Source organism: Nanorana parkeri, unplaced genomic scaffold (assembly GCF_000935625.1).
Source record: "Nanorana parkeri isolate BGI_ZX_2015 unplaced genomic scaffold, ASM93562v1 scaffold203, whole genome shotgun sequence".
NCBI lineage: Eukaryota > Metazoa > Chordata > Amphibia > Anura > Dicroglossidae > Nanorana > Nanorana parkeri.
This window is the reverse complement of record NW_017306471.1, coordinates 1,267,249-1,294,329: the sequence shown is the minus strand read 5'-3', so window position 1 is coordinate 1,294,329 and position 27,081 is coordinate 1,267,249. Positions and strand designations below refer to the sequence as shown.

General features: G+C 42.6%; 1 protein-coding gene across 2 annotated transcripts; it reads right to left on the bottom strand.

Moving 5' to 3' along the window:
- Positions 1-1,452: 1,452 nt before the first annotated feature.
- Positions 1,453-25,916, bottom strand: DCTN4 (dynactin subunit 4). 2 transcript variants are annotated; one of them, XM_018555571.1, is made up of 14 exons: positions 25,749-25,916; positions 19,407-19,477; positions 17,693-17,871; positions 14,536-14,579; positions 13,047-13,154; positions 10,959-10,979; positions 10,674-10,747; positions 8,882-8,994; positions 7,146-7,255; positions 6,990-7,063; positions 5,736-5,790; positions 4,135-4,242; positions 2,220-2,317; positions 1,453-2,071 (listed from the first exon to the last, which is right to left on the bottom strand). In XM_018555571.1, exons 1-14 carry the CDS (start codon positions 25,881-25,883, stop codon positions 1,849-1,851), a joined length of 1,413 nt encoding a protein of 470 aa, XP_018411073.1. In that variant the 5' UTR covers positions 25,884-25,916; the 3' UTR covers positions 1,453-1,848. The 2 variants fall into 2 exon arrangements, with proteins under 2 accessions (XP_018411073.1, XP_018411074.1); XM_018555572.1 differs by lacking the exon at positions 10,959-10,979.
- Positions 25,917-27,081: the final 1,165 nt, after the last annotated feature.

The following is a 27,081-nucleotide window of genomic DNA, read 5'->3' as shown; positions in this document are numbered from 1 at the left end:
TCTATCCCTCCAGTCAGCACTGGGGGAACGGAGAGAGGGAATCCCTGCGGTGAGCGATGACTGACTGTCACAGCTATCTGCAGGGAGAAGATCGGGAACTGAGTGATCAGTGGTATGCGATCGCTCAGTTCTCCATCTACAGAGCTGAAGTGCGACAGCTTCAGTGCCACACGTCGGCTCCAATTATGGGGATGAGTGTATTTCACTCTCCCCGTAATTCTCCTTTAAACTTACAAAGCAGCCAAGTAAACAAAGGCACCCAATTCTGAACAGTGGGGGAGTCTACGAGAGCCCAAAAACAGGGAGCGGAAGGAAAGAACAGATAAGGTAGGAATAGACACCTCATAGTATCTACAACCAAACTACAAGATTACCTTCTTTTTAAATGGAAAGGCGACATAATGGTCATCATGCTGTCATCTCAATATTACCCTTTCCAAGATAATGTCAAGGCACAAATGGCTCCTGCAATGGGAATGGACAGAAAAAAGTGGGAGAGCCTACAGAAGGGGAGCTTAAAATCATCTTCAGTCCAGGATTACTGAATTATTTTAAAGGACAATAATATATTTAGTGTTATCCAAAAATAAAGCAGTCCCAAGTATGTTACATTCTTGTAAGCATCTGACATAGGTAAATAGTATCTACCCTTTAAAGGATGGTGAACCACTAAGGTGATTGCGTGTAACATGAAGATAGTGAAGACATGAGCTGTAAAACCTATACAAATGCTCAACCACAAGCCTGTACAGGTAAACAGAAGAGCTTTCACTCACTACTACAGAAGCTGTTTTGTGAGGTTTAAAGCTCAAACTGTACAATAAAATGGCAGAACAGGCCTTATTTATCCTTATTTCTGAAGAACGTACTACATAGTTTCCATACTTACTAGATCTTTCCTTTCATTCCCCATACTGCACTGCTAGAAAGAAAGCCGATTGGCTGCTACAGCCAACAGTTCTTCCTTCTAAAACCCCAATACCCAACATAATCTACCAGCTCTCATCCACTCTTCATAAAAACACCTTCCTAAGCTCCCAGTGGGGGATAGAATGCAATGTACTAAATAACTAATGTAATAAATGGTTAAAATATATTAGGGACATTTAGAAAAATTGTTTAGTAGAATAGATAAATGACAAAAAATTGTGGCGCCCATGATAAAATGGCTTTTTATTTTCTATGCTGCCCTACAAAAACAGCACACAGAAATGGATGGTGAGGCTTTTGAACAACTTGTTTGGATTATCTGCAAAAACAGCTTTTATAGAAGTGTAAACTGATTCATAAACATAAATAAAATACTAATTTGTAGGTAAGGTACATGACGCAAGTAGCAATAATAAAGAGGATCCCACAGCAGCCAATCAGAAGGGATTTTTCTGCATTAGTCAGTCTCATGAAAGTCCGCTTCTGATTGGATACCGTGAGGAGTCCACCCATAGTTTCTTCTACTCTGCACAGAACTTCTATAACCAAAATACAAATACATGAAGGGACCTGAGTTATTTAAAGACAAGTCAATCCAAAACTGGCATTTTGGCTGTAGCTGAAAGCAGTTGGTTGAGTCGCAGCAGGATTCTTAATTGCCCAACTGTGTATCTCTAGTACATAATACGGAACATACATGTCATGTGTTTCACAGCTATATTGTCTATTGTTTCAGTGTTAAGGGGATCAGGGGTGACCTAGTAGTGAATTCCAACAATTACTGCTTACAGACAGAGCTAGCCAGCAACCTCCAAGCACAAGTGCACTATGTAGCTCTTTCTCCACATGTAGTCTCCAGGTAAAGATGAACATATACCCCAGAAACATGTTCCTATACTGAACAAAACACTGCAGATTCTAGGGGGCCGTCTGTACAACAGGCCCCAAGTCAAGCTCCACATGATGTGTCAGCCACACAGCCTCAGAGGCGCTCTCATTGTCTTCTGCGGGTCTGATGGGAGTGGCAAGGTTTCTGAAGTCGTGCTTAAGCTTAAAGCTTACAATCACTTTTCCTTTCTCTTGCAGAGGGGTAACTTTGATAAACACCCCCACTTTATTGGCCTTCCGGAAGGCGACAACACTGCGAAAAATAAAATCAGCATCAGTCATGTAACAATACAGAATCCACAGACAGAAATAAAGGATAACGATTAGGAGTGACTGTACAACATGGGACCAGGAGGTCATCATACAAGACAGTCATGATAAAGTCAGCAGGGAACACTTACTCTGGATCATCCTGGAAGTCCTGTGGCTCTGCCAACTCATCATACTCTGCAGCTGCATCTTTGCCAGCCAGGACCAGCTCCTTTGTAGGCACAACCACCTGTAATGGCAAAAAGGTTGTACTATGTATTTCTGTATACTAACAGTATCTAGTAAATAGCACCTCAGTCGTCGTGTTCAAAAGTGGAAACATAGCCCTCCCTAAAAAGAAAGAAAATAAAACTTAACCTGTCCTTCGGTCTGCACTGCAAAACTTCTAGGCTGAAGAGTGGAGCTTGCTCAAATATCTTTCCACGTGTGTCACATGCCTGGTCCCCTGCTGTGCGCCGTGGTTCCTTCTGTCAGCCCATGTCCTGTAGTGACACTGGTACTGGCGGAGGAAATCAGAGTGCACTTCTGACACTCCTGGAAGAGCCAAATACAATAGGCCTTTAAGGGAGTTTTGCTCTCCAACCCAGAAGAGTACGGAGGCACAGGCAGCGGAACAGGTAGTCCAGCCATTCACTTTTTTTTAAATCTTTGGATAGAATGAGAAAGTGTTAAATCATTTTCAGTTGCTGTTGGCGAGATCTCTCCTCACTCTCTATGCATTTGACAAAACAGGAAATAAAAAAACAAAACAAAAAAAACAAAAAACTCAATTTGAACTCAGCCACCAACAAAAACTTGACAGAAGATCCCATGACTATCCTATCTCACTGGAGTCTATTGCAGCTTCTTGCTCCAGTGGCACAACAAACCGCGAAGGGAAATTCCTCACAATGGGAGCCTACTTTTAATACTAAGCAAATTAGAATAAAAAAATAAAAATAAAAAAAAGGGCCTATTTTAACCACTTGCTGACCGAGGAACCAGGCCATTTGTCAGCATTCAGCGCTGCAGTACTTTGACATTTATTCCGTCATACAAAGCTGTACTGAAATACATTTTATACAATTTTTTGGAGACACAGAGCTTTCTTTTGGTGTTATTTAATCACCACTGGGGTTTTATTTTTTACTATAAAGAAAAAATTACTGGAAATTTGAGGAAAAAAAAACAAAAAAAAAGAAGAAGTGTTTCTTACATTATGTTAGGAAACAATTATTATTACAAATTTTTTTGGTAAAAATATAAAAGACGGGGTCACGTCGGGTAAATAGACACCAAACATGTCAAGCTTTCAAATTGCGCGCACCAACGAAAAACTACCATACCCAAAATTGGCCATAGGCGACGATTTAAAAGCTTTTACAGCTCATCAGTTTAGTGTTATCCGTGATTGATGACCCTAGAATGATTGCTCTCACTGCGGCGTTCTCAGTGATATGTAACATGTGCAGGGTAATGGGCGCAATCGTCGTTTTCGCAGGTATGCGCACCTGACGCGTCTGGTCTGTCTCCAAGACCCCTAATGTCACCTGGGAACCCCCAAAGAAGATGATGAAGCAGAGGTCTGCTTCATCAGCTTCTCTCCAGCATCTGAAGAGTGACACGAGAATACGGAAGTGAGGTAATATACATCACTTCCGCATTCTGACACCGGAGGGAGATCGTGTACTGACCTCCCTCTGATCCCGTCAGAGAGGCACTGTGCTGGTCCTGGGCTTGCACCGGGCACAGTGGAGCCCAGGACCAGCGTGATAACAGGAGGGGGTGGGGGTAGACACGGGCCGGCAGCTTATACAAGCGATCCGCCGGCTCTATAGCTTGTATGTTAAGTTGTATCGCTGCCTGTCTTTCCCGTGCGCTCTGTCAACGAGTGGGCGGGGCTAACAGGCCATATACACACGGCCTGTTACATCCAGGAAGCTCCCAGCTGGCCGATTTTTGTACAACGGCTGGCCGGGAAGCGTTTAATGCCATGACCACGTATTTACTTTTACCTATAGGCTAAAGTATTAAAAATAAAAAATGGTTGTTATGTAAAGAGTATACCTTAGCAGTATTGTTGATGTCATGGGGATCCCCCTCTTCACATGGCATTAGCGTCACATGAGTGACGCTCTCTACAGGGTTAGTCAGAGTAAGCAGAACCTGGCTCTCCTGTAACAAATAAATATTGTAATTAATAGAACATGAACTTCACTTACAGGAGAAGTAATGCAGTTCTGTATTACAACATTCATTTTTTTAAGCACAACTAAACGCTCCTGTATGACAGTCTAGACAAATATCAAATCCAATTACTATGTGAACTACAAGCATCAAAGTAAACTTCTTTAGCCTTCCCTGACCGAGTCAAATCCTTCATTTGTGTCTCACATGCTCCCCCTATCAGGCAATGCAGCTCACAGTAAAAGCTTTTCAACAACATGGACAGTGTTGTCAATCCAAAAAGAAGTGGGAAGCCAGGTGTCGATTGACAAGCTACAGGCTTGTGAATCAGCAGTGACGATGCCGATTGCCCTGCTGGTATTACTCAACTGCAGCAAATAAAAAACAGTTCTCCTGTCCTGCAAGGCAGGGCTATGCTGTGTTAATCTCAGAACTGGATGGGCATAAATCCAAACCTTTTGGCAAAGTAGCAGCTATCCGCTACTTTGTCAGCCATCCCTTGAAACAGCTATAACAAATGTCACCCTATGGCAAAGTGTGAGTTTTAACTTTATAACAGCACCAGATGCATGACAGAAGGACTACAACTATACAATGCTCTTATGCAGCCAAGCAAATTTGTCTAGATCTAGGACTTTGCTTCAGTTACAATTAAAGTGACATTTAAAATCAGGCCAAGAACCTGCAGGAGTTTGTTCAATTACTCTATTTTAAAAAGGTGTAGGTTTACTTTGTGAAGGAGCAAAGTGTTTTAGGCACTCTGGTTATATGGTTACTGGGGTTTGTTAATGCCTTTTAGTGCTTAATCAGACCAGAATATGCCTACAAGACTGCATAAAATAACATGAAGATGAACAAGTATAGTGGCTCTGCAAAACACAGTAGCACTCGGGACACATAGGAATGATGCGCATATCTCTGCCTACTATGTGTGACAATGATTTTGTCTTTAGTAGAGATGCACCAATATCATTTTTTTCGGTATCGAGTACAAGTACCGATATTTTTTTTTCAGTACTCGCCATTACCAAAAGTCCCATTAAGAAAGCCGGGCAGTATGCAATGACTCGCCGCCTGGCTTCCCAATTAGCCAGGAAGCCATCTCCATGCTCCCTTATCACCAAGTGACGAGGGAGCAATAGAGCCGGCTTCCCAGCCAATCAGGGAGGATAATCATTACCCACCCCCCAGCTTCCTGATTGGCCAGGAAGCCAGCTCCATGCTCCCTCGTTAAGAGGGAGGATGAGGTGGCTTCCCGGCCAACGAGGAAGCCAAGCAGTGTGAAATGACTCGCCGCCCTGCTTCCCGATACTGGAAGTTCAGTATCAGGATAGGCATTTGGAGCTTTTGGGCGAGTACGAGTATTCGCCCTAATACTCGGTATCCATGCAACATAAGTATTTAGTATTAAGTGCTCTTCACTTAGTTTTTAGTAGTTTAGGAAATTCAACAGTACATCATAAAGGCAAAGCAATACAGACCTTCAGGTTGCGCAAGTTTGGAATTGACATAATTCTCACTTCTGGCACATAGCTCCTGCAGAAAACAATGATGGAAAACAAATTAGGATGATAAATATTACTACTTCAGATCCAGCATGGCTGACCCACCTATAGAACCAGAGTAAGCTTTAGGTAGGATTTGCAGCTGTGACCGTTTTAATTTTGTCCAAACCTCTAGTAGCATATATTCATGGACAAGCGATAGATAGATCTATCTATATATAGATATAGATAGATCTATCTTACCAAATGTCATGGCTACTTTGTATCTGTTGCAACGCCGCACAACACACATTGGCGAGTTTCATTTACAAATTGTTTTTCCACTGTAAAACGGACTAGTAGATTTTAAACTGATGTTTTAATATCCATTTCTCACTCAAATTTTGTTTATAACATTCAATAGAGAATTCACCCATGACACTGGATTGCCAGAGAACCATGGTTTCCCAAGGGCAGGGCAGGAGCAGTTTCCTTTCAGACACAGTCTTGGAAACCTCACATGGAGATAGTGGAGGAGGCACTGCTCAGCTCTATTCACATGTGGGAAAATTTCAGCTTCAGGTACTGCTCCAAATAAACAATATATAAATAAATGCATTTTTTTTATTTACCTGACAAATAATTTTTTTAAATGGTATTTTTAGCACAGATCATAAGACAATACATTATACAGCCAAACATTTGTGGATATCTGACCATTTCACTTACATGAGATTTCTGGACATCTCATTTTTTTTTTTTTTTTACTAACAGCTTTCACTCATCTGGGAATGTTTTCCACAAGACTTAGAAGTGTGCCCATTTAGCCAAAAGAGCATTTGCAATGTCAACTACTGATGTTGGGTGATTAGACTGGCTCACCATCGACATTCCAATTCATCACAAAGGTGCTCAGTTGGGGTGAGGTCAGGGTTCTGTGCAGCCCACTTGAGTTCTTTATGGAGCTGGCTTTGTGTACAGCAGTAAAGTTATGCTGAAACTAAAAAGGACCTTTCACAAACCTTTGCCAGAAGAGTAGAAGGTCACAAATGTCCAAAAAGGTCTCTGTATGCTGTAACATTAACAGTACCCTTCACTGGAATCACCTGAACTAAATTTAGAGGGATATACATACAATTGTGGCCATATCATGTATATACAAAACCTCAATACATTCCCATATGGTTAATTACATCAACAGATATTTTTCACAGGTTATATCATACAGCCAGAAGGTATTGCGATACTTACACTGCAACCAGCTGAATCTTAAATTTTATAGATGTGGGGTTAAATTCTGGTTTGCTCAGATTATGCTCACATTTCTGGAAAACACAATGATAAACATTTATCACACTGATTATATAGGCACTTTCCCCCTTCCTATGTTAGTATTTCACTACATACCCGGCATCGGAGAGATCGCTTGATGAGGAGATGCTTGTGGCGTGGGTGAAGCTGAGAGGCACAAATAGGTTGAAAGTCAGGCTGTAGCAGGCGCTGGTCCAGGGTAGTAACTGTCACAAGAAGAGGAGTATAAGGGACTTAAGATGCTGATAACAGGATTAAGAAGCCACCACTCAACATTCAGGCAACCACGATAAAAACTAAGAGGACTAAAAGAGACGCTGTCACTTTGTGCATTCGGGGCAGCATAACAGTGTCTGCTGATAGCCCACTTCACAAGTTATAGTCAATAATCTATGCTCCCTCCCAGCCTCCCTGAGTAAGCCTTGGATGGTGGAGGGTACCCAGGTGGCTGTTGCACTTTTCCTCCCCACTTGACACTGATCGTGTCAGTTAAGTGGCTATTCGGCACGAGTGTTGTCACATGGGGAAGGTTACAAGCTCCCCCCCATAACTGGAATCCCCACTCTACTACAGAAATGAAGCCAAGCCTCAGATGGAGTGGGGACAGGTTAGCACAGTTTGCTGGGGAGGGCTATCAGCATACCCTAGTCACTTTGCCCAGAAACGACTCATTAAAGCTGGACTCCAGGCAAAAAGCTAAATACGCAGTTGAACTACACATGTGTGAAGTGTTACCTGCTAATGGATTTCTAATTCTATCCAGCCATTTTTGTGATGCAACTCTGCTGCAAAGCATAGCACTTTCCTTATTAGCGATAAGGAGTACATTGGTATTGCCCACCTAACCGCAAGTCTGCTGTTTGGACAAGGAACGAGTAGAAACATACTAAAAAGGCATCAACTCTGACTCTGCCTGCACATGCTGCAGGACCTAAGTGGCTCATTTAGTTGTCCCTCCTTCTCCGTGTGTGCATGCTGCTGTGAAGCAGGAGACAGAATGCCAAAATCAATCTAGACTCAGGTCTTCATGTTAATTGTATGCAAAAAAAACACAATTTTAAAAGGAACAGCCACATTAAAAGGCATTATTTAAATCTGCTTTGATTTCAGCTCTATGAGAATTGTATTGCTTATAAGAATCAATATGAGCACACTTTCTGTATAAAAAGAATAAGCATTCAATGCCTTGCCTCAGCACAGCCCTCTATACCTCTCAACAGACAGACAAAATCTGATATGTGGCTGTCAATACTCAGGAGCAGTGCTAGTCAAGGAGCTGGGCTCTCTGCAGAATTATACCTAGTGATGTGTCTGCACCAGAACTAGCAGAGGTCAACCAATGACAAGCTCTAATGCTTAAAAGGTAGATCACCAAAAAAAGTACAGCTGTACATCACTCATACATCACTCTGATGACCACAACACATAGATCATTGGAGAATCATGAAGGGTTACCTTCCAAACTCGGTCTATAAAAAGCTCAATAAAATCAAGCAATGATCCTTTTGATTATCAATCCCTATATTCTCCTATTTAAAGTGATAACAAAAGCCTCAGGGGGTTGAATGTTTAAGTTAGGGGGTTTTACCAGATATCTATGGAGACCAGGCTGGTCCTTCTGTTCTACAAAGAAGATTTGAAGACCAAAGGTACCATAAGCACTTCTATTACCATCAGACAAGGATTGTGGGGGATCCAGCAGTGCAGAGAGCCATTCAAGAACAGACAGGTATCCACCCACCAACTATTCTCATTGAGAGATATCTGGCATCCAATGCCAGCATAAAAAAAGCAGTGCAGTAATCCTGCCACCATCTAGCAGAAGCCGTTACCTTCAGTTAGATTAATGGGCCTGGTGTAATAGTCTTCAGGGAGAGGCTCCACTTCATCCACCGCCTGTGCTGGCTCAATCTTTATCTCCTTCTGATCTTCCCCTTCTTTCAGACTGGAAAGAGAAGAATCTACATCAACCATTACCCAGTATGACAAGGGAAACTATAAACTTAAGGTTTACCTGAGGTGTCCACATGCAAAAAAGGATTAAGCACATTACATACTGGGCTTAAATGTCAAAATGTATAGCCCACATCAGTCAATTCCATGTATACCTGGGGTGTTTTATTCTCGAGAGTGACATCACCCATTATCAGATACATGAGTAAAGTCTTGATTTTACCATTCACAACACCAACTTTGTTTTTCTGTTAAGGAGATTCATTCACTGTTCTGAAGTGAGGGGACATTTCCTCAGTAGGACAGACAAATAAAAAGCTACAGTGAAGCACTAGGAATGAGTGCACCACACTCCATCAGGAGGGGCAGTAACGGTGTCCAAAAGAATGCTCTATCACCAGTAATCTTGATGATATTGGAATGTTTATTGGCGGTTCAAGGAGAGTAACCATCGGATCCGTGAAGCATGGTGGCTGTTTCTAAACTTTCAAAAACCATTTCATAAACAGACTAATAAACAGACTAAAATGTAAAAGTAGTCCTTTGTATCCAGGCAAACCCCCCCCCGCCCACAAAAAAAAACTAAACCTAAAATATTTTAATTATCCTGTAAGTCCCCATTGGACAGATTTCCTCCCTGAGACCAAAGAAGAGAAATCTCCCAAATATCGACATAGCTTTAGGCTGGGTTCACACCTAGGCGTATCACATATGCGAGTTTCGTGCCGCGCGTTTTTACAGCAATTTGCTGTAAAAAAACGCGCGACAAACATGCGTTTCCGAGGGCTACCTGGCTGTATCCCAATGGATACGCACGGCAAATACACCCCCAAAAAAAGCTCCTGTACTTATGTGGGCGTAGGGCGTTTTGCAGCGCGTTCCTACGCGCTGTAAAACGCCCAGGTGGGAACCATGCCCATAGGCAATCATTGGTTTTCACATGTTGAGCGTTTTACAGAGCGTAGGAACGTGCTGTAAAATGCCCAGGTGTGAACCAGGCCTTAAGAAGCTAACAGGAGTTCTAATATTTCCATTCTATACATAAAACTTCAAAACATCATTTGTGTTTTCTTGACTTCTCTAGGAAGCACAAATGTTTCGGTTTTTGCAGGGAACACACCATGACTAATGGGATACAAGCACTGCTTGCAGGAGGTTGGACACAAAACTCATATGGGCTATACCCCTGCTCCAGACCACTGATGGCTCTTCTGACCCTGTGCTAAATGGTTGAAAGAGATACATTGTAACATGCACCCAGGTCCAGTTATGCTTGGATTAGGTTTTCCTATTTAGGCTTTGATGTAGAAAGCACACTTTCTTTTCCTTTAGTTTTAGCCAGCCCTGTAAATAGATTACACAGAGCGTTTAGCGTTATACTATTAAAAGCCATGTATTTATATGATCACCCTATAAGATGAAGGCTCAGCTCCAGCCAAACTTTTTTTTACCCACTTTTTCTTGCTGAAATTTTTTTTCTTACCATGGAAAAATCTCTTCCGTTTTAATTTTCCCCATTATTATATGGCAGCTGCTACATTTGGAAAGGGAAATCCCCTTTTGAGCATATATACTATTTTTACCAGCGAACCGATCCCCATTAAATGTTTAGCACGTTAGAGCACCTAGTAAACTTGCACAATATATCTGCAATATCCATTCTGTACTTACGTCAGCCCAGATAGCGGTGTAATGGGAACTCCTGGTCTTTGACGCTGCAGCCTCGTACCACGACCATACTTGTCCTGTAAGTGGCAGACACTTTTAGTGGCACAGCATGTGAACATGTGGTGTCAATGTATGTTAACCATGCACAGCAAGCAATGACGACATTAACAGAACATTCTCTGAAGAGGCAGAGAAGCAGAGTTTGTCATTGTTAGACTAAAGCTGTATGTTGGTCGTTACTTTGGTGCAGATAGTGAGCTCGGAGACATGAAAAGGCCTGGTACTTACCGCCACATGAATAGTGTGTTGCTGTATAGTAGTCCCAACATTAACCAGAAAGCAATTAAGGCAAAAACAAAAGTGAGTCAGACAGAAGAACCATAACACATCCCTGTAGACATTATGGGCTCATGAAGTTATTAAACACTTTAAAAGGAGAGCTCCCACATATGTTGATGATATTCATGGCTTATAATACATATTATCTAGCTCCTTCAGAGTGGTCCTGGCTCTTCTTATACATATCTGTTAATCTGGCCATACGATTTTTTTCTCGTTCAGCCCCATGGTAACTCTCACGAGTCTCACGAGTCCTATACTAAACAGCAAGGATGGACAGATCTGTCTTGCTTACTACTGTATTCTGGCAGTCAAAAATGTTCCAGCCGGCTCCTTCGACAACACTGGATTAAAAATATCTTTTGTCGAACTAGGAGGTGCCAGTAGGGCCACATACAGATTGAATTCTGTTTAAATCAGCAGGAAATCTGTGCATACAAATTTGAGACTACAGTTCTTAAAAAAGCAGGATGACAAAGATGGTGTGACTCTACAAATGATGTAAATGGTTTAACCAAAACATCATCTAGACCAGGGGGTTCTTAGCCCTCCAATGGATTGGCCAAAATGCCCCCATACACCCTTCGCTAGATTGTCAAATCATTATCACCAGTTCTATTAGGTACAAGTATGACTTGAACTTATGTCAATAGTCTGGTTTTACTTTACATGTACTTTAAAATGTAAAGCATTGGACAGCCGACACAAAATCATAAGGATTTTATCCTTTGTATAAAACCAGCAAATTACAAATCCACAATCTGGCTACAACTAGATAGATGTTGCTGTTTTTGTGCAATCAAAACCTAGATCTGAGGTTCAGTTACTGACAATGCCATGTCCATCTGACACATCAAATCAATTTCTCTACTTTGATTATTCCACTTATGATTCCAAAAGAATGGTGGATTTAAAGGTCTGGAAAGCAATCTTAAAGTGACATTAAACCCTCAGATTTGTTAACATAAACCAATACTGTAATGTGTGCCTTACTGTAATCCATGGTAGTTTCCCTTCCCTTTGCTGCCCTTCCTTTTAAATCCTCATGTCTTCTCATGCTAGGGGAGAACTTCCCTTTGCAGCTGAGTGCCTCTTCCTGTAGTGCTGGCTCAGGTTGCAAACCTACACACAGACACCATGTATCCATTTCAGAGACAAGGCAGTCTGCTGCAAAACAGAAGTTCTGCCCAGCATGAGAACAGATACAGATTTAAAAAGGAAGAGCAGCAAAGAGAAGGGAAACAACCATGGATTACAGTAAGGCACACATTACAGTATTGTTTTATGTTTAAAAATCTGAGGGTTTAATGTCACTTTAACTCCAACCACCCAACATATTAAATTAGCAATACTGAGAAGTGGAAAGAGTGTGTGTTGAGTGATCTGACAGCTGGTTAGCAACCACACTGGCTCAAATCATAAAAGGAAGCAGGGCAGGCTGAAATGCTAAGAGAACAACCTAAAGGACTTCACTGCTTCCGCTGTGAACTGTTGAATTGATCCACAGTATCTGCAGCTACAGAGATCAGCGATGGCTTGTTTTAGGGGATCATTTACTGCTTGTTAAGAATATGTAAATACTTCAATGGCCATTGCCTGGCCACAATGTTACTAAGATCTGCAAGTAGTAAAAGATTAAAAAAACCAAACATACTGGGTCTGTTTCCGCCATCACTGCATCAACCTGTTACATGTCTTATTGGTTTATGGGAGCAGGATTTGTCACTGTTATTACAGTTTTAGACCTGCTCAATTCATTAAACAATGCTACGGAAGAGGAGTAGGGAGCACATACAGTTTCTATTTTTTTGAATTCTTCATGAAAGCCGCTATGAAAATGTTGGTTTCTGAAAAAGCATTGTAGGGGAGGTTCTTGCTTTAACATTCAGGAGCACACAAACAGATAACATTCTGCACAATAAGCTTTGTTTTATTGGACTGAGGCCGCTATATAACACCCAATTTTAGTACAGCTTGCAACAATTAAAGTTTATGGGGTAACAACTGATTCTATTACTTAATAGAAGGAGCACTTACAGAAAATGCCAGGGGCATGTAGTTTCTGCGTCGTACCAGCTTCTTACGGTCACGTTCAATCTTCTCTTTCTGTGCCAGTTGCTGGTAGTACTCCAAAAGTTTGTTGATCTTCAAAAAAAAAAAACATAAAAGTAAAAGTGAAATTGGAGCACAAGAAAATATAATTTTAAAAGGTGAAACATGTCAAATAAGAAGCATGGAAGGCAGCCCTGCTGACTTGTTTTTGTCATGCTCCATAGCAATCATCTTTCTACATGACTTCATGAACAACTAATCTGAATCAAGCAAGTATATATCAGGTGCCAGAAGCAAATGTAAGAATGGCATCCCTGGACCTTGTACTTTCAAAAGAGGTCATTAATGGCACCAGCATTTGTAGCCTGACTGTTTCCCAAAAAGGTGCATTTTTGGACAGCATAGGATTCATTTTGCTTACCAGCACTGGTACTTGTTGGTTCTGCCCAGCATGGGCAAAACACAGGTGCACTTTTATATTTTGATATATTTTAGACAAAAAGGTAATTGCTGTCTATGACCCCACGGGGGAGATCTTCTCTCATTTCATGTCCTGTTAACACCTTGTATCAACAGGACTTTTACAGTCATACTCCAGCACAAGGTGGTGTCAGATCTCCTTGCCAAGGTTTGTGACACCTCTAAAGGCCTGATGGAAATTTACTATTGTGCAGGACAAATTAGTAGGTTGAGTTAATTAACGCCATGCTTGTACTCCTCTTTCTTTCTCTTACACAAGGCTTCTTCTCTTCTTCAGTAACAGAGCATCAGGGAAGCAAAGGGCAGGAGAGTAAAACGCAGCTGTGTGTCTATGCAAGTTTAGTTAACCTGCACCTTTGGCCCACAATAGAATCACTCTAATAATGACCTCACAAAACCCCCCCCCAAAAAAACTAGCTGAGTAGGCAACACAAAACCGAAAATACCAGAAGGAAAACTATTTTCATAAACAATGCTTCACAACTTATATAGTGTAGAGGAGTATTGTACCACATTAGCCACTGAATAATACAGAAACGTTGGAGTTTAAGGGATACCCTTAAACTGTGGGTGTGGCAAAGTAGTCACCACTCCAAGCTCACTCCTGTGATTGACTACAAACGCGTTAGCAATTAGTAAACTAAAACATGATTGAAGTCCATCACAGGAGCAAGCTTTGAGAGGTGGCTACTTTACAACACACACAGGGATCATGGGGAACATAAGTAGCCACCCTTCAGGACAGTGTCCGCACCAATTCAGAGGATGATTTGAGGATCTACAGCTCAGTTATACACAAATAAGGTCCAGTATTGTTAATAGTTAAGGTACTTGAATGTATTTTGAAGATTTTAGTGTAACTTTAAGGTAATAGCATTATTCTGGCACAAACACAGAAACCAGTAAGCTTAGTGCCAACTTGTATGTATAAAGTCAGTGAAGCATGCTTATTTGGACGTAACCATACTTTTGAATCGTAGCCCATTTTTCTTACCCTCTGGGTGTACGGGTTCTCCGGTTCCTGCCAACCGCCGCTAGCTGTAAAACAGAAACAAGACGCTTCCTTTAATGGTATTGCTTACATGTGAGATTTACAACAATTGTTTAGATAATTTAGTCTACTGTAAAGCTCAAATAACCAAATCAGTAGTCAGAACGGCATTAAAATGAACTATTTCATAAGCATGTAACATTTACAGGGCTATTCATGAAAAAGTGAAGAGTTTGGAGAAGGCGCGAGAAGTGAACAATCTAGGACAACATAGCTGGACTGGAAAGTGAGCTGAATTGGAGGATTTTTCCACATCAGCTATGTTGCCCTAGATTGTTCACTTCTCCGGCCTTCTCCAAACTTTTCACCCTTTTGTGAATAACCCTATTAGAACACACAAGTTCCCGTGTGTGTGTGTGTGTGTGTGTGTGTGTGTGTGTGTGTGTGTGTGTTGGTGTGTGTGTTGTGTGTGTGTGTGTGTATATATATATATATAGATATCTGCGCAAAAGTTTTAGGCAGGTGTGAAAACAAATGCTGTAAAGTAAGAATGCTTTCAGAAATAAAGTGTTAGTTTATTTTTATCAATTAACAAAATGGAAAGTAAATGAACAGAAGGGAAATCCAAATATTTGGTGTGATCCCCCTTTGCCTTCTTCTAGGTACACTTGCACACTGACCAAGATCTTCTGTGGATGTCGGCTGCCTCAAATCCTTCTAAATGCTCCTTTCCAGGACTCCTTCTGCTTTACGTTGAAGATAGTCGTTAATGGCATTGCCTGTATATGTTTGGGGTTGTGGTTCTGCTGCAAAATACATTTGGGGCCAATCACACGCCTCCCTGATGGTATGGTATGATGGAGAAGTATCTGCTTGTATTTCTCAGCATTGAGGACACCATTGATCCTTACCAAATCTCCAACTCCATTGGCAGAAATGCAGCCCCAGACTTGCAAACAGCCTCCACCATGCTTCACTGTTGCTGCAGACAATCATTATTGCACCGCTCTCAAGCCCTTCGGCGAACAAACTGCCTACTGTTACAGCAAATATCTAAAATTTTGATTAATCGGTCCAGACCACCTGCTGCAACGTTTCTGTGGCCAAAAAGCCATGCCTCTGACGTGAAAACAAGGCTAAGGCCCCAGTCACACTGCGTGATTCGCAAATCGCGCGTTTGTCACGCGATTTGCATTTTGCGCAAATGCTTGCATTGAGCAAGCTAGAATCGCGGCACAATCCGCTCCAAAAAGGGTCCTGCTGTAGCGACGCACGACCCGCGACAGCAGGACCCTTTGCCCCATTGCCAAGCATTGGAGAGCGATATCGCGCGGGAATTACCGCGCGATAAATCGCTCAGTGTGAACGGGGCCTAAGTGACAACTAAACATAGGAACTGAAAAGGCGTGTGATTGGCCCAAATTTATTCTGCAGCAGGACCACGATCCCAAACATGCAGCCAATGTCATTAAGAACTATCTTCAGTGAAAAGAAAAAGAACAAGGAGTCCTGCAAGTGATTGTTTGGCCCCCATAGAGCCCTGATCTCAACATCATGGAGTCTGTCTGAGATTACCTGAAGAGATGGAAAGAGGCAGCCGACATCCACAGTAAAAAAAAAAAAAAAAAAAAAAAAACACAAAGAAATACTCACTCAAAGCTCCGAGCCAACTTCTTAGACCGGTCCCTGGAATATCTCTCCCCCTCCTCGGTAGCAGTCTAAGGTCCAGTAAACCATCACGTCTATACAGTGGCCACACACGCGAGGACGCAGAGGAACATTTCAATGTGCTGCAGAGGAGGGGACAGGCTGTAGGGAGCACCGTGGCAGCTGGCTGGCTCAAAACTTTGGGTGAGTATAACTGTTATTTTAGCACCAAGGACACAAACAAGCACCTAACCCTTAATAAAAAAATTCCAGGAGTTCCGCTTTAAGCACTGTGCAGTCTAATTAGTATTGTTATCAATATGATAATCTCAACTTTTTGTCAAAGGTCTGCAGCCAAGTCCACATTATCTTCCTTACAATACCCCCTGTAATGGATGTACCTGCAACAGGAAGGTCAGAGGTGTCTGAGGAGGTGACTGCTGACAGCTTCTCTATTCTAAGTGCAAGCTGGCATCACCCAGTGGGAGAATAACTGGATCTATGGGGACAGATTGGAGCAGTTTTTGTTCACTGATTTTTCCACTAGAATTATGCTTAAGTGGCAGCAGTTTCTGTAAGCATTAGCAAAGGAAAGGATTGCTTTACGTATTAGTAGTATGTAAAAAAAAAAAAAAAATCACTGTGTTAGAATTGAACCAATACTGAACCAATACTACAAATGCTCTTACTGGTTGCTATAGCCACTACTGTTGGCACGTCATGCTTGCACTGGTTTGCCAAAGAAGCTCTATTGTCTTTTCTAAAGCAAAGGTTTCCTAACACATAGATGTGGGTTAACCTTGTTCAACTATCATATGCCTCCCAAAGGTAAAGCCACAAGATATTGTGGGATACAGCTTCAGATTGAAGGGGAGTATTGCAGCCCAATTGTATGTGCTTTACATTTTAAGAACCTGATGAGGCCTGGAGTTGGCTGTAAAAGGAAGCCTGGGCTTAAAGCAATATGAAGTTTGCCCATTGCTGATCTGTCCTTCTGGAAAAGCTTGTTTTCTGGTCCAAAAGCCAACCCTCTACCTTCCATACCTTTTAAATAACGGACCTGAAATAAGCATGCAAAACGGGAGCTCCGCAATTGTGACTCAAAGAAGACCACCTTGAAAGCCAAGCCTACATATCTATCACAGAACAGGCTTTCTTCAAAAGGGAACCAGTGAGAATAAAAATACAGGAGCTGACATACAAGGTGCAGGCTCCAGGCCTAAATTCTCTAGTAAGTTACAGCCCTGGAACAAGCAAGCATGGCGGGATTTCAGATTTAACAGACTGCATACTTGTTAGATTAGGTTATGGAGCAAGAATCAGAATGACAGCCCCAGAGCCTGCACCTTTAAAAACCAAGTTAGTAACCTCAGCTCCCATACTTCATGTGGTTCCTTCAACCCATTAATATCAACTGCAATGACATTTTGTCCATTTTAATCTGACAGATCAATCCCATCAGATATTGGGTGAGAAAAATTATAGAACACATTCTGCAGTATCTAACACTTACCCACAGACTTATCTGCCATGCCGACATCTCTAGAGGTCCAGCGGCAAAATCCACAAGCCAGGTAATAAGCTTTTTTCATGGTGGTTTTGGCCGGGTCATCTGGAAGTGGAGCAGGAATGCTAGTGGCACGGGTAGAGAGAGTGTGCATGCAGCACGGGCAGTCAAAACAGTTGGCACACCTACATAACAAACCAGAGGAATATATACATAAACAGATTTTTAAATTGCCTATAAATATTTGTATTTTTTTTTTTATGGTAGCCAGCAAGTGGAGTGCTAGGTGCATGATCTGTAAAGTCAGTTTACAGATCAAAAGCTGATTTGTTTTTTACATTAAAATAGATCTAAAACACCAGTTTATGCTGCCAGATTCATGAATCACCCCAAACTCTATAAGTAGACGTTAGAAAGTCTAAAATATCTTATCTGCTAAATGCAGCCATAAAGGCTAGGCCTCAATTCACATTACTACACACAGATCTAAATGCAAGCCCCGCACTGCAAGGGTTAAATGCTCATTTTGTCTAGGGAGTTAAAATAATAAGGGATATACTCATCTGAATCTCTGACCCGGCTGGCTGTTAGACCGGTCCCCTGCAGCCTCTCTTCCCCTCCGTTCCGGCAGTTTAAGGTCCTGTGACTCATCACGTCCAATACAGGGGAGTGGAGCGAGGCTGCAGGGACTGGTCAAGCGCCAGCCTGGTTCAAGATTGTAAGCTCTTACGATCAGGGCCCTTTGAACCCTCCTGTATTAAAATTGTATTGCATCTGTACTGTCTTCCTTCATTTTTTCCTCTGTAATGTTCACCATAATGAACCCCGTCTGTGCTGTGCTGGCATATCTCATTATCAGTTGTAAGCTAGATTTAAGCAATGTCCTAACAAAGGGTTACAGATCTAAAAGCATTGTATGTTAATGGAAATACGCTCAGTCTGTCCCTAGTCTTCTGTGGAGACGATGGAATTTGCCCTCAAATTGTACAGAGAAGCGCCACAGGCCTTCTATACAGACACATCTAAAAAGGTAATACATTTCTTTTTACATTATTTTAGGTATGCTGTGTGAATGGGAACACAAACTTAGTGGGGATTTCTCAAATTTGACTGCAAAAGTGGAAATATGTTATTTTCTTTGTGCTCATGTTCATTTGTAGAACTTGAAGCCTTATCTGTGCATACACATGCACATAACCCTATTATTCTAAGCTAGCAAAATATAGTGCTATAACTGTGCGGATATAGAATTTGGGAGCCATGTACACAGCTATTATTTGCTTAGGAATGCACCGTGATGCTGCGTATTGCACATTGCAGTCCTCTTTGCTTGTTCTTAATGTTGACGCCTATTAAAACATCTTGTAATCCCTTTAAACATCTTTGATGTCAGCTGCATCAGTGCTCTTTCAAAATGGATAAGCAAACTAAATGGCAGTGGACCTAAGGCATAATAGGTCCCCAGTACTGTTCCCGTAGGTGTAATCAATTTTGGTGGCTTTGTAGGTATAATAAAACAAAGAAATTGCTGTGCACAGTGCTGGTTCCATCCACTGTATAAACAATGTACTACATAACAGACACGAGTATCACAGCTCGGTGTCTAGTCTGCTGCAGGCTAGGTGTGGCCAATAGAACCAAAGCCTGGTTTTACAAGTTTGTTTTATTGGTACACATGAGCTAGCAATTTTAGTAAATTTACAGAAATTAGATATCAAACCTGTTCTTCTTCAGCTTTGCTTCAGCTGACGGCATATTCTCCAAACAGCTGGGACAGTAGTGCGAGTCGACCTGTGGAAATACGAAGACATCAATATAAAATGTGTATCAAAAGTTCACTTGAACAGATAAATGTACTTCTTTACAGCCCGTGTTTCTTTAAGGCTGAAATCCAAACAGATTACAGAAAAAAAAAAGTTATGAATTCATTAAAAAAAGCATTACATGTATGGATTACATGCGATTGGTGTAAATACTGCAGTGTAAGTTCTTGTAATGCCCTGCACAGCTGTACTCACAATGGGAGTTGAAAGAGCAGCACCTTTGGGCCAATCAAGTGTGCTGCATGTGCTGACAAGGAGCATGCTGAAACATGAGAGATTACATTATTGGTCTACTGCTTCTTCTTCACGGTCCAATCACAGGCTGGAGGGAAAGGTGGTGACCTAGCTGTGTTGCTTAACTGCAACAGAAAAAAAAGTCAGGGCACAGCCATGACTACGTTGCCAGCAAGGGCATGTAAGGGCCCATCAACACCAGCAGCGTACACCAATGCACTAAGGAAGCAGAGCAAGGCGATGATTAAAAGTAGGGAGGCACCAATACCAATACAGGAAGTCCCATTAAAAAAGCCAGGCGGCGTGTAAAGACTCGCCACCTGGCTTCCCGATTAGCAGGGAAGCCGTCCCCATGCTTCTCATCACTAGGTGGCGAGAAAGCATGGAGCTGGCTTTCTGGCCAATCCGGAAGCCATGTAAGGACCCGGCGCCCTGATTGGCCGGGAAGCCGGCTCCATGCTCTCTCGTCATGAACTGACGAGGCAGCATCAAGCCAGCTTCACGGCCAATCAGAAAGCCGGTAGTGGTGTCATTACACGGCTCCCGGCTTCCCGATTGGCTGGGAAGCTGGCTTCTTGCTCTCTCATCACAAGTGACGAGAGAGCATGGAGCCGGCTTCCTGGCCAATAAGGAAGCCAGGCAGCGTGTAATGACTCGCTGCCCGGCTTCCTGATACCGGAAGTATCGGGCAAGGCATCGGAGCCTTTGGGCGAATACGAGTACTAAATTAAAAAGTACAGCATGTTGTATTTTTTTCAGCTCACACCACAGCCATGCAGTGGTGTGAACTGACATAATAGGAAACAGGACAAATTGCCTTGTGTATGTGTTGGGACTGCATTGGGCAAAGGATGCTCCGCACAGACCAATGCATCCGGTGGTCCTTAAGGGGTTCTAAGGCCTCCCGTTTTTTTACCTATATCTACTGCTGACAAGCAGTAGATATAGGCAAAAAGTTTTTTAAAAATGCTTTAACAGCAGTTAAGACTTACCTCGATATCGCTGCCCGCGGCGAGAGTCCAGAACTGTTCATGCGGTAGCAAAGGATCTTGGGGCGGGCGCATGCGCAGTTGGGATTCTCGGCCGCGAGACAAGCAGAGACGCAAGGTAAGTCTACGGACGCGTGCACCCGCCTGCAGACACCGCTGGATCGGAAGTGCCTGCAAGCAGAGAGGAGTCAGCGCTGGATCGGAGAGCCGCCGCACCGCTGGAGGGACACATGAAAACATTGGGAAAGAAGAAGATCGGATTAAGAAACATCATTTAAGGTAAGTGCTGACATTAGGGGAGGGAACATTTTTTTTACTTTGATGTCACTTTAAAGAGGGCTTTTATCCCCCATTCACTAAAAATGAGCTCTGCATGTGGATATGAAATCATCTCATATTCATTAAGCTTTTTTTGTTGTTGCTGGCAATGTTCCCAGCAGGACATTGCCCAACGCATCACAATCCCTACTCCGGCTCGCCATCTTCCTATAGTGCATCCTGGTGCCATTTCTTCCCAGCTAAGCGACGCACACGCACCCCAGCCATCCATACACATAGTGTTAAAATAAACCGTGATTTAGCAATTTAATTTACAATCCATGTAATTCCAGTTACGGGTTGAGTGAGGCACTGGTGATGCAGCCCTGGCCTCACAGATGCATCCTGGGAAATCTCACCTGTAAACTACATAATCTTGCCAGAACTTGAGGGAAAGGCATTCCCCCCCGAGATGATACCGTGTTTCCCCTCTGGACGGCAGAGCGGACAGCTGCAGCCAGGTAAGACATCCCCCAACAATAAGACCGTGTCTTTTTTCGTAGAATAAAAAATATAAGACACTGTCTTATTTTCGTGGAAACACGGTATGTTGTACTGTCACATGTTCCAGGAGGCAGACCCAGAGTTCCAGGAGGTAAATGGAGATGGATTCATCTGCCCTTAGTAAAAATGGCCACTGTGAGAATACCAGGAAGGAAAAGAAAAATAAGGTACGCAAAGAATAAAAAAAACTACAATTATCCATTAGTATCTGTTTGTAGATTGTCATTACCAAAAATTTCTAAAAAGGTGTATTTGTTGTTATCTTTAAGAGAAGGTTAAAGTTCCTATTTTACCTCAGAAATAAATGGACACATACAAATTCTTTGGCACATATAACATTACAGTAAATGTATTACAATGGTATAATCAGTGCTTTGTCTGCATTTTGTCTTCAAGGCATTGCAGACACAAAACACGCCACATTGCCACACATTACGTCTGTCTGGTCTCTTTTTAAAGCTGTAGGAAGAAAAATACATCAACATTCGCTATATCCATCTAGAGCTATATGACCACATCTCACATGTACAGTTCTCACACTCGTCACTAGGTTAGTGGAGAAAAAAATCCAGACCATGCCGCAAGGTACAAAAACAGCACAAACAAACTGCTTGGTTTACTGACTTCCTCCCAAACTTATCCTAATACTTGTGTGTCTACAGAGAGACCACGGACTGATGTAAAAAGTTCTGTGCTGTGAAAAAAGTGCCAGCGCTACAATGTAAATCTAAAAAAAAAAAATATGCAAAGGATCACTGAAAAGAACATCCATGATGTATAGTGTGCAATAATTAAAAAAAAAAAAAAAAATCAGATTAGCCTTTTGCGCACCTCATATTAACATAATTTTCTGCATTGATGAGATACCTTGATGTGATGATATACACCGATCAACCAGAACATTATGACCACCTGCCTAATATTGACATGGTCCCCTTTGACCCATTGAGTCATGGACTCCACTAGACCTCTGAAGGTATGCTGTGGTATCTGGCACCAAGACGTCAGTAGCAGATACTGGAAGTAGTCCTAAATTGTGAGGTGCGGCCTCCATGGATAGGCTTTGTTTTTCCAGCACATCCCACAGATGCTCGATTGGATTGAGGTCTGCAGAATTTGGAGGCCAAGTCAACACCTGCAAGACATTGTTTTGTTCCTCAAACCATTTTTGCAGTGTGGCAGGGTGCTTGCTGCCCAATATATCCCACCCACTTCCAGTATGCCCCCCAACATTCATTAGGAGTATATACAATCTTGGTCTTCTATATGCTCTGAGGAAAGAGGTACGCCCCCAAAACACGTTAGTTTGACCCAAGCTGGCAGTTCCAGCGATATTCTATTTCGCCGTGGGTGCTGATTGGGCTGCTTCTGCCATATGAAGACAAATCGGTGATGTGGTTCAATACATGTACGCTACTATACTGGCTTTGTGAGGAAAATTCTAACTGCTTTTATTCAATTCATTAAACATATTTCATGAAGACAAGGTGCCGCCCTTGTGTGCGCTTTATTCACACTTTAAATCAGTAGCAAAGGGATTAAACTCCCCTGTGTAGCTTAGCCCTAAATTTGCATCACATAATTGTACACAAGCTGTGGAGCTATTAAACCTTTTGGACAAAGTGATGATACAGATTCACTATTCAGAGCGGCCTTTGCTTGGTTTAGTATAAAGGGAAGCTGCAAAGCTGAACCAGTAAACCAGGGGTAGCCAAACTCCGGCCCTCCATCTACTAGAACAGGAGCTCCTAGACACAGTCATAGGTCAGGAAATTCACTACTAGGTCTCAGGGGGAATTTTAAACAAAGAAGTATATTTTGTAGGGTATTGTTTAGACCTCATGAACACAGGCAGTATACACTCACCGGCCACATTATTAGGTCAATTGCTTGGTAACACAAATTGCTAATCAGCCAATCACATGGCAGCAACTCAAAGCATTTAGGCATCTAGATGTGGTGAAGAAGATTGGCTGAAGTTCATCAGAATGGGGAAGAAAGGCGATTTAAGTGACTTTAACCTCCTGCACGGGCAGGAAAGACCCGCTCGTTTTTACAGCTGTTAACGGTTGTTTCACATACAACCGATCAGCGGCTCTATAGCATGGTAATAATAAAGGTTTTAGAATTTAATATAGGGAAAACAGATTTTTTTTTCTGTACATTTTCCTTAATATAGTAAAAAATAAAAACCCCAGTGGTGATTAAATACCACCAAAAGAAAGCTCTATCTGTCCCCAAAAAAGGGTATAAAATTCATTTCAGTGCAGCGTTGCATGACGGAATAAATGTCAGTCAAAGTACCGCAGTGCTGAATACTGAAAAAAAGCCTGGATGGGAAGGGGGTTTAACACCCCGGACTTCAAGTGGTTAAGCATGACATGGTTGTTGGTGCCAGACGGGCTGGTCTGAGTATTTCAGCAACTGCTGCTCCACTGGGATTTTCACACACAGCCACCTCTAGGGTTTACAGAGAATGGTCCAAAAAAGAGAATATATTCAGTGAGCGGCAGTTGTGTGGACGAAAACGCCTTGTTGATGTCAGAGGAGAATGGGCAGACTGGTAGAAGATGATAGAAAGGCAACAGTAACTGAAATAACCACTCGTTACATCCGAAGTATGCAGAAGACCATCTCTGAACAGACAACACATTGAACCTTGAAGCAGATGGGCTACAGCAGCACAAGACCAAACCGAGTGCCACTTCTGTCAGCTAAGAACAGGAAACTGCGGCTACAATTTGCACAGGCTCACCAAAATTGGACAACAGAAGATTGGAAAAACGTTGCCTGGTCTGATGAGTCTCGATTTCAGCTAAGACTGAATGTGGTCATGGTCGGGTGGTGATGGTCGGGTCAGAATTAGGCATAAACCACATGAAAGCATGGATCCATCCTGCCTTGTATCAACGGTTCAGGCTGCTGGTGGTGTAATGGTGTGGGGGATATTTTCTTGGCACGCTTTGGGCCCGTGATGCTTTCATGTCAATATGGACCAAAATCTCTGATGAATGTTTCAAACACCTTGTTGAATCTATGCCACGTAGAATTCAGGCAGTTCTGAAGGCAAAAGTGAGTCCACCCAGTACTAGCAAGGTGTACCTAATAAAGTGGCCTGTGAGTGCACAAATAATTCTGGTGTATGTCCCCAACCGTGAAGCCGCAAATGCTGTATACAGCTGTCCATAGAGATAAATGGCTGTGCGCAGCCGTAGAGCAGGTATACACCACTACTTTCATATGTGTGCACGTGTTTACATAAGGACTGGCATAAACTCGCTATACAACCATTGATGCCTATGGTCAGCCTCCAGGGAGGGGGCATGTACCCAAATTGACATGCGTCCGTGTGCATGAGGTCTTAGGAAACATCTAAAGTAATTGCCCCTATTAGAAAGTAAATATTCACTTTTTGAGTTCAACTCCACTTTACCAGCCACCCACAGACATGAAAACATCTGGATCATATGACCCATGTCTTGTCTATGGGGGCCCTCCCTACCAAGCCCTTGATTTATAAGGAAACCTTCAAAATTGTACTTTCAATATGATCTGCCACATCAACAATGTTTACCAACACCTATGTAGTGTAAAGTACTAGGAAAACAACCAATTTATATCTAGTCGAGCTGGCCTGTGCACAACATGACTATTGGCCAATGTTGTTGTTGGGGCAGCTCAGATCTGACACGAAGTGTGTGTGGGCCCATGGTTATTCCTTTATGAGAAATAGGCCTCTAAAGCACAGCTCAGCACAGACAATGTACATATTTCGATCACTCAGAGATGTACTCTAATTGCAGCTTTCAGATATAAATCCATTACACTCAAAATGTATCAATATGCAACCACCATGACAGCTAGGCCTCAGACCTCGGCCTCCAGTACGAACGCAGACGCAACCCATGCCAAATCATTCCCAAGGCCGATGACAGTGACTGACATTTGAGGCCTCCAACCAGCGCACAGAAAGCTACTGCGACTGGCTAATCAGAGCAGGCAGATAAAAGTCCCGCCTCTTTGCCCTTAAACGTCAACTTCACAGGAAGACGGGGGACGTGGCTAAGCAGCAATAAGAAACCAATCAGGCTGCGGTCGTAGGAGTTTCCTGCTCCGCTATTGGCTAGATCTCAAAGCTCCGGCTCACAGAGATGCCGGATCAGCACCGAGGAAAAGGGCGGCTGTGTCATTTACCTCGTGAGAGACGCATTCCAAGGAGCGCAGCTCACTGCAGTAGCGGCAGAAGTAGAGCTGAGACAGCGGCGCCCGAATGTCCTTTTCGCCGTGCACCAAATACAACACCCTCTCCAACTGAAGCAGCGACGCCATTTTGCATAGAACCCCTCCCTCGAGGTCACATGACCAGGGTGGAGCGCGTTTGTCTGTAGCTACGTAATAGATTCGTGTCAGGTGACTCACGTTCTCTTTTGTTTCGCCCACCAGTATGTCGCTTCAAACTTGTTAAAGTGAACCTAATACTTTCTAATTCTTTTTTTTTTAAATCTCTTTGTAATAGTCACCATGTTTCTTTCTTTAAAAAAATTCCGATTGAACTGAAAGCCAAATTTTTTTAATAAATTTTTTTCTTCAATCTTGCAATGCCTCATGTCAGCTTTTCCCCCCCATTCCCAGTGGAAATATTTCCCTTCCTGTTCTATAGCCACAACAGGAAGTGAGAAATACATTTTGGGGGGGTCAGCAGGGTCACCAGAACGAGTGTCCCCATTGGAAGATTTGCCATCTATTTCTGTTCTGGTGACAACCCAAAATGTGGAATGCAAGTTCTTTCTTTTTTCACTTTCAGTGGACACATTTTTTTTCTTTTTTTAGTTTTGAATACAGTGGCAAGGGATTCAGCACTTGTCAGGTTTTTATCACTGTCTGTCATTATGGAACACAGGCCGCAATAAATCTATTTTGCCTTCAGTTGCTTCTGTTACTGCAGGGTCAAAAGAGAAAATAGCAGTTCGTGCAGAAAGATCAGGCAATATTCTTACCTTTCAGGCAGCTTGTATCTTAAAACGCTGCCACAATGCTGCTCCAAACGTGGACACATTGAAGGGAATTGATCAAAACTGGAGCAGATAGAATCTGGAGCAGTTGCCCATGGCAACCAATCAACTTCTCTCAGTTTCAAAGTTTCACTGAACAATCTGAACAGAGAAGCTGATTGGTTACTTTGGGCAACTGCTCTAGATCAGGGTGACCATTCGTCCCTGATTCCCTAGGCAAAGTCCCCGGAATGAGAAGACCATCCCCGGACAAATGATGTCCCCGGGAACATAAAATCAAAAAGCCCCATTGAGATGTATTGGAGAGTGATATCGCGCGGTAAATATCCGCGATATCGCGCGCATTACCGCGCGATAAATCGCTCAGTGTGAACGGGGCCAAAGATGTGGTAGCTGTCACCTGTTAAAGTTATTGAACGGGTGACAGCAGCGCGGCATCTGTAAGCGGCAGTCCGTATGTAATTGTATGTGATACGATTACCTGCGGTTTGGAATAGATCACTGTCGCTGGACAC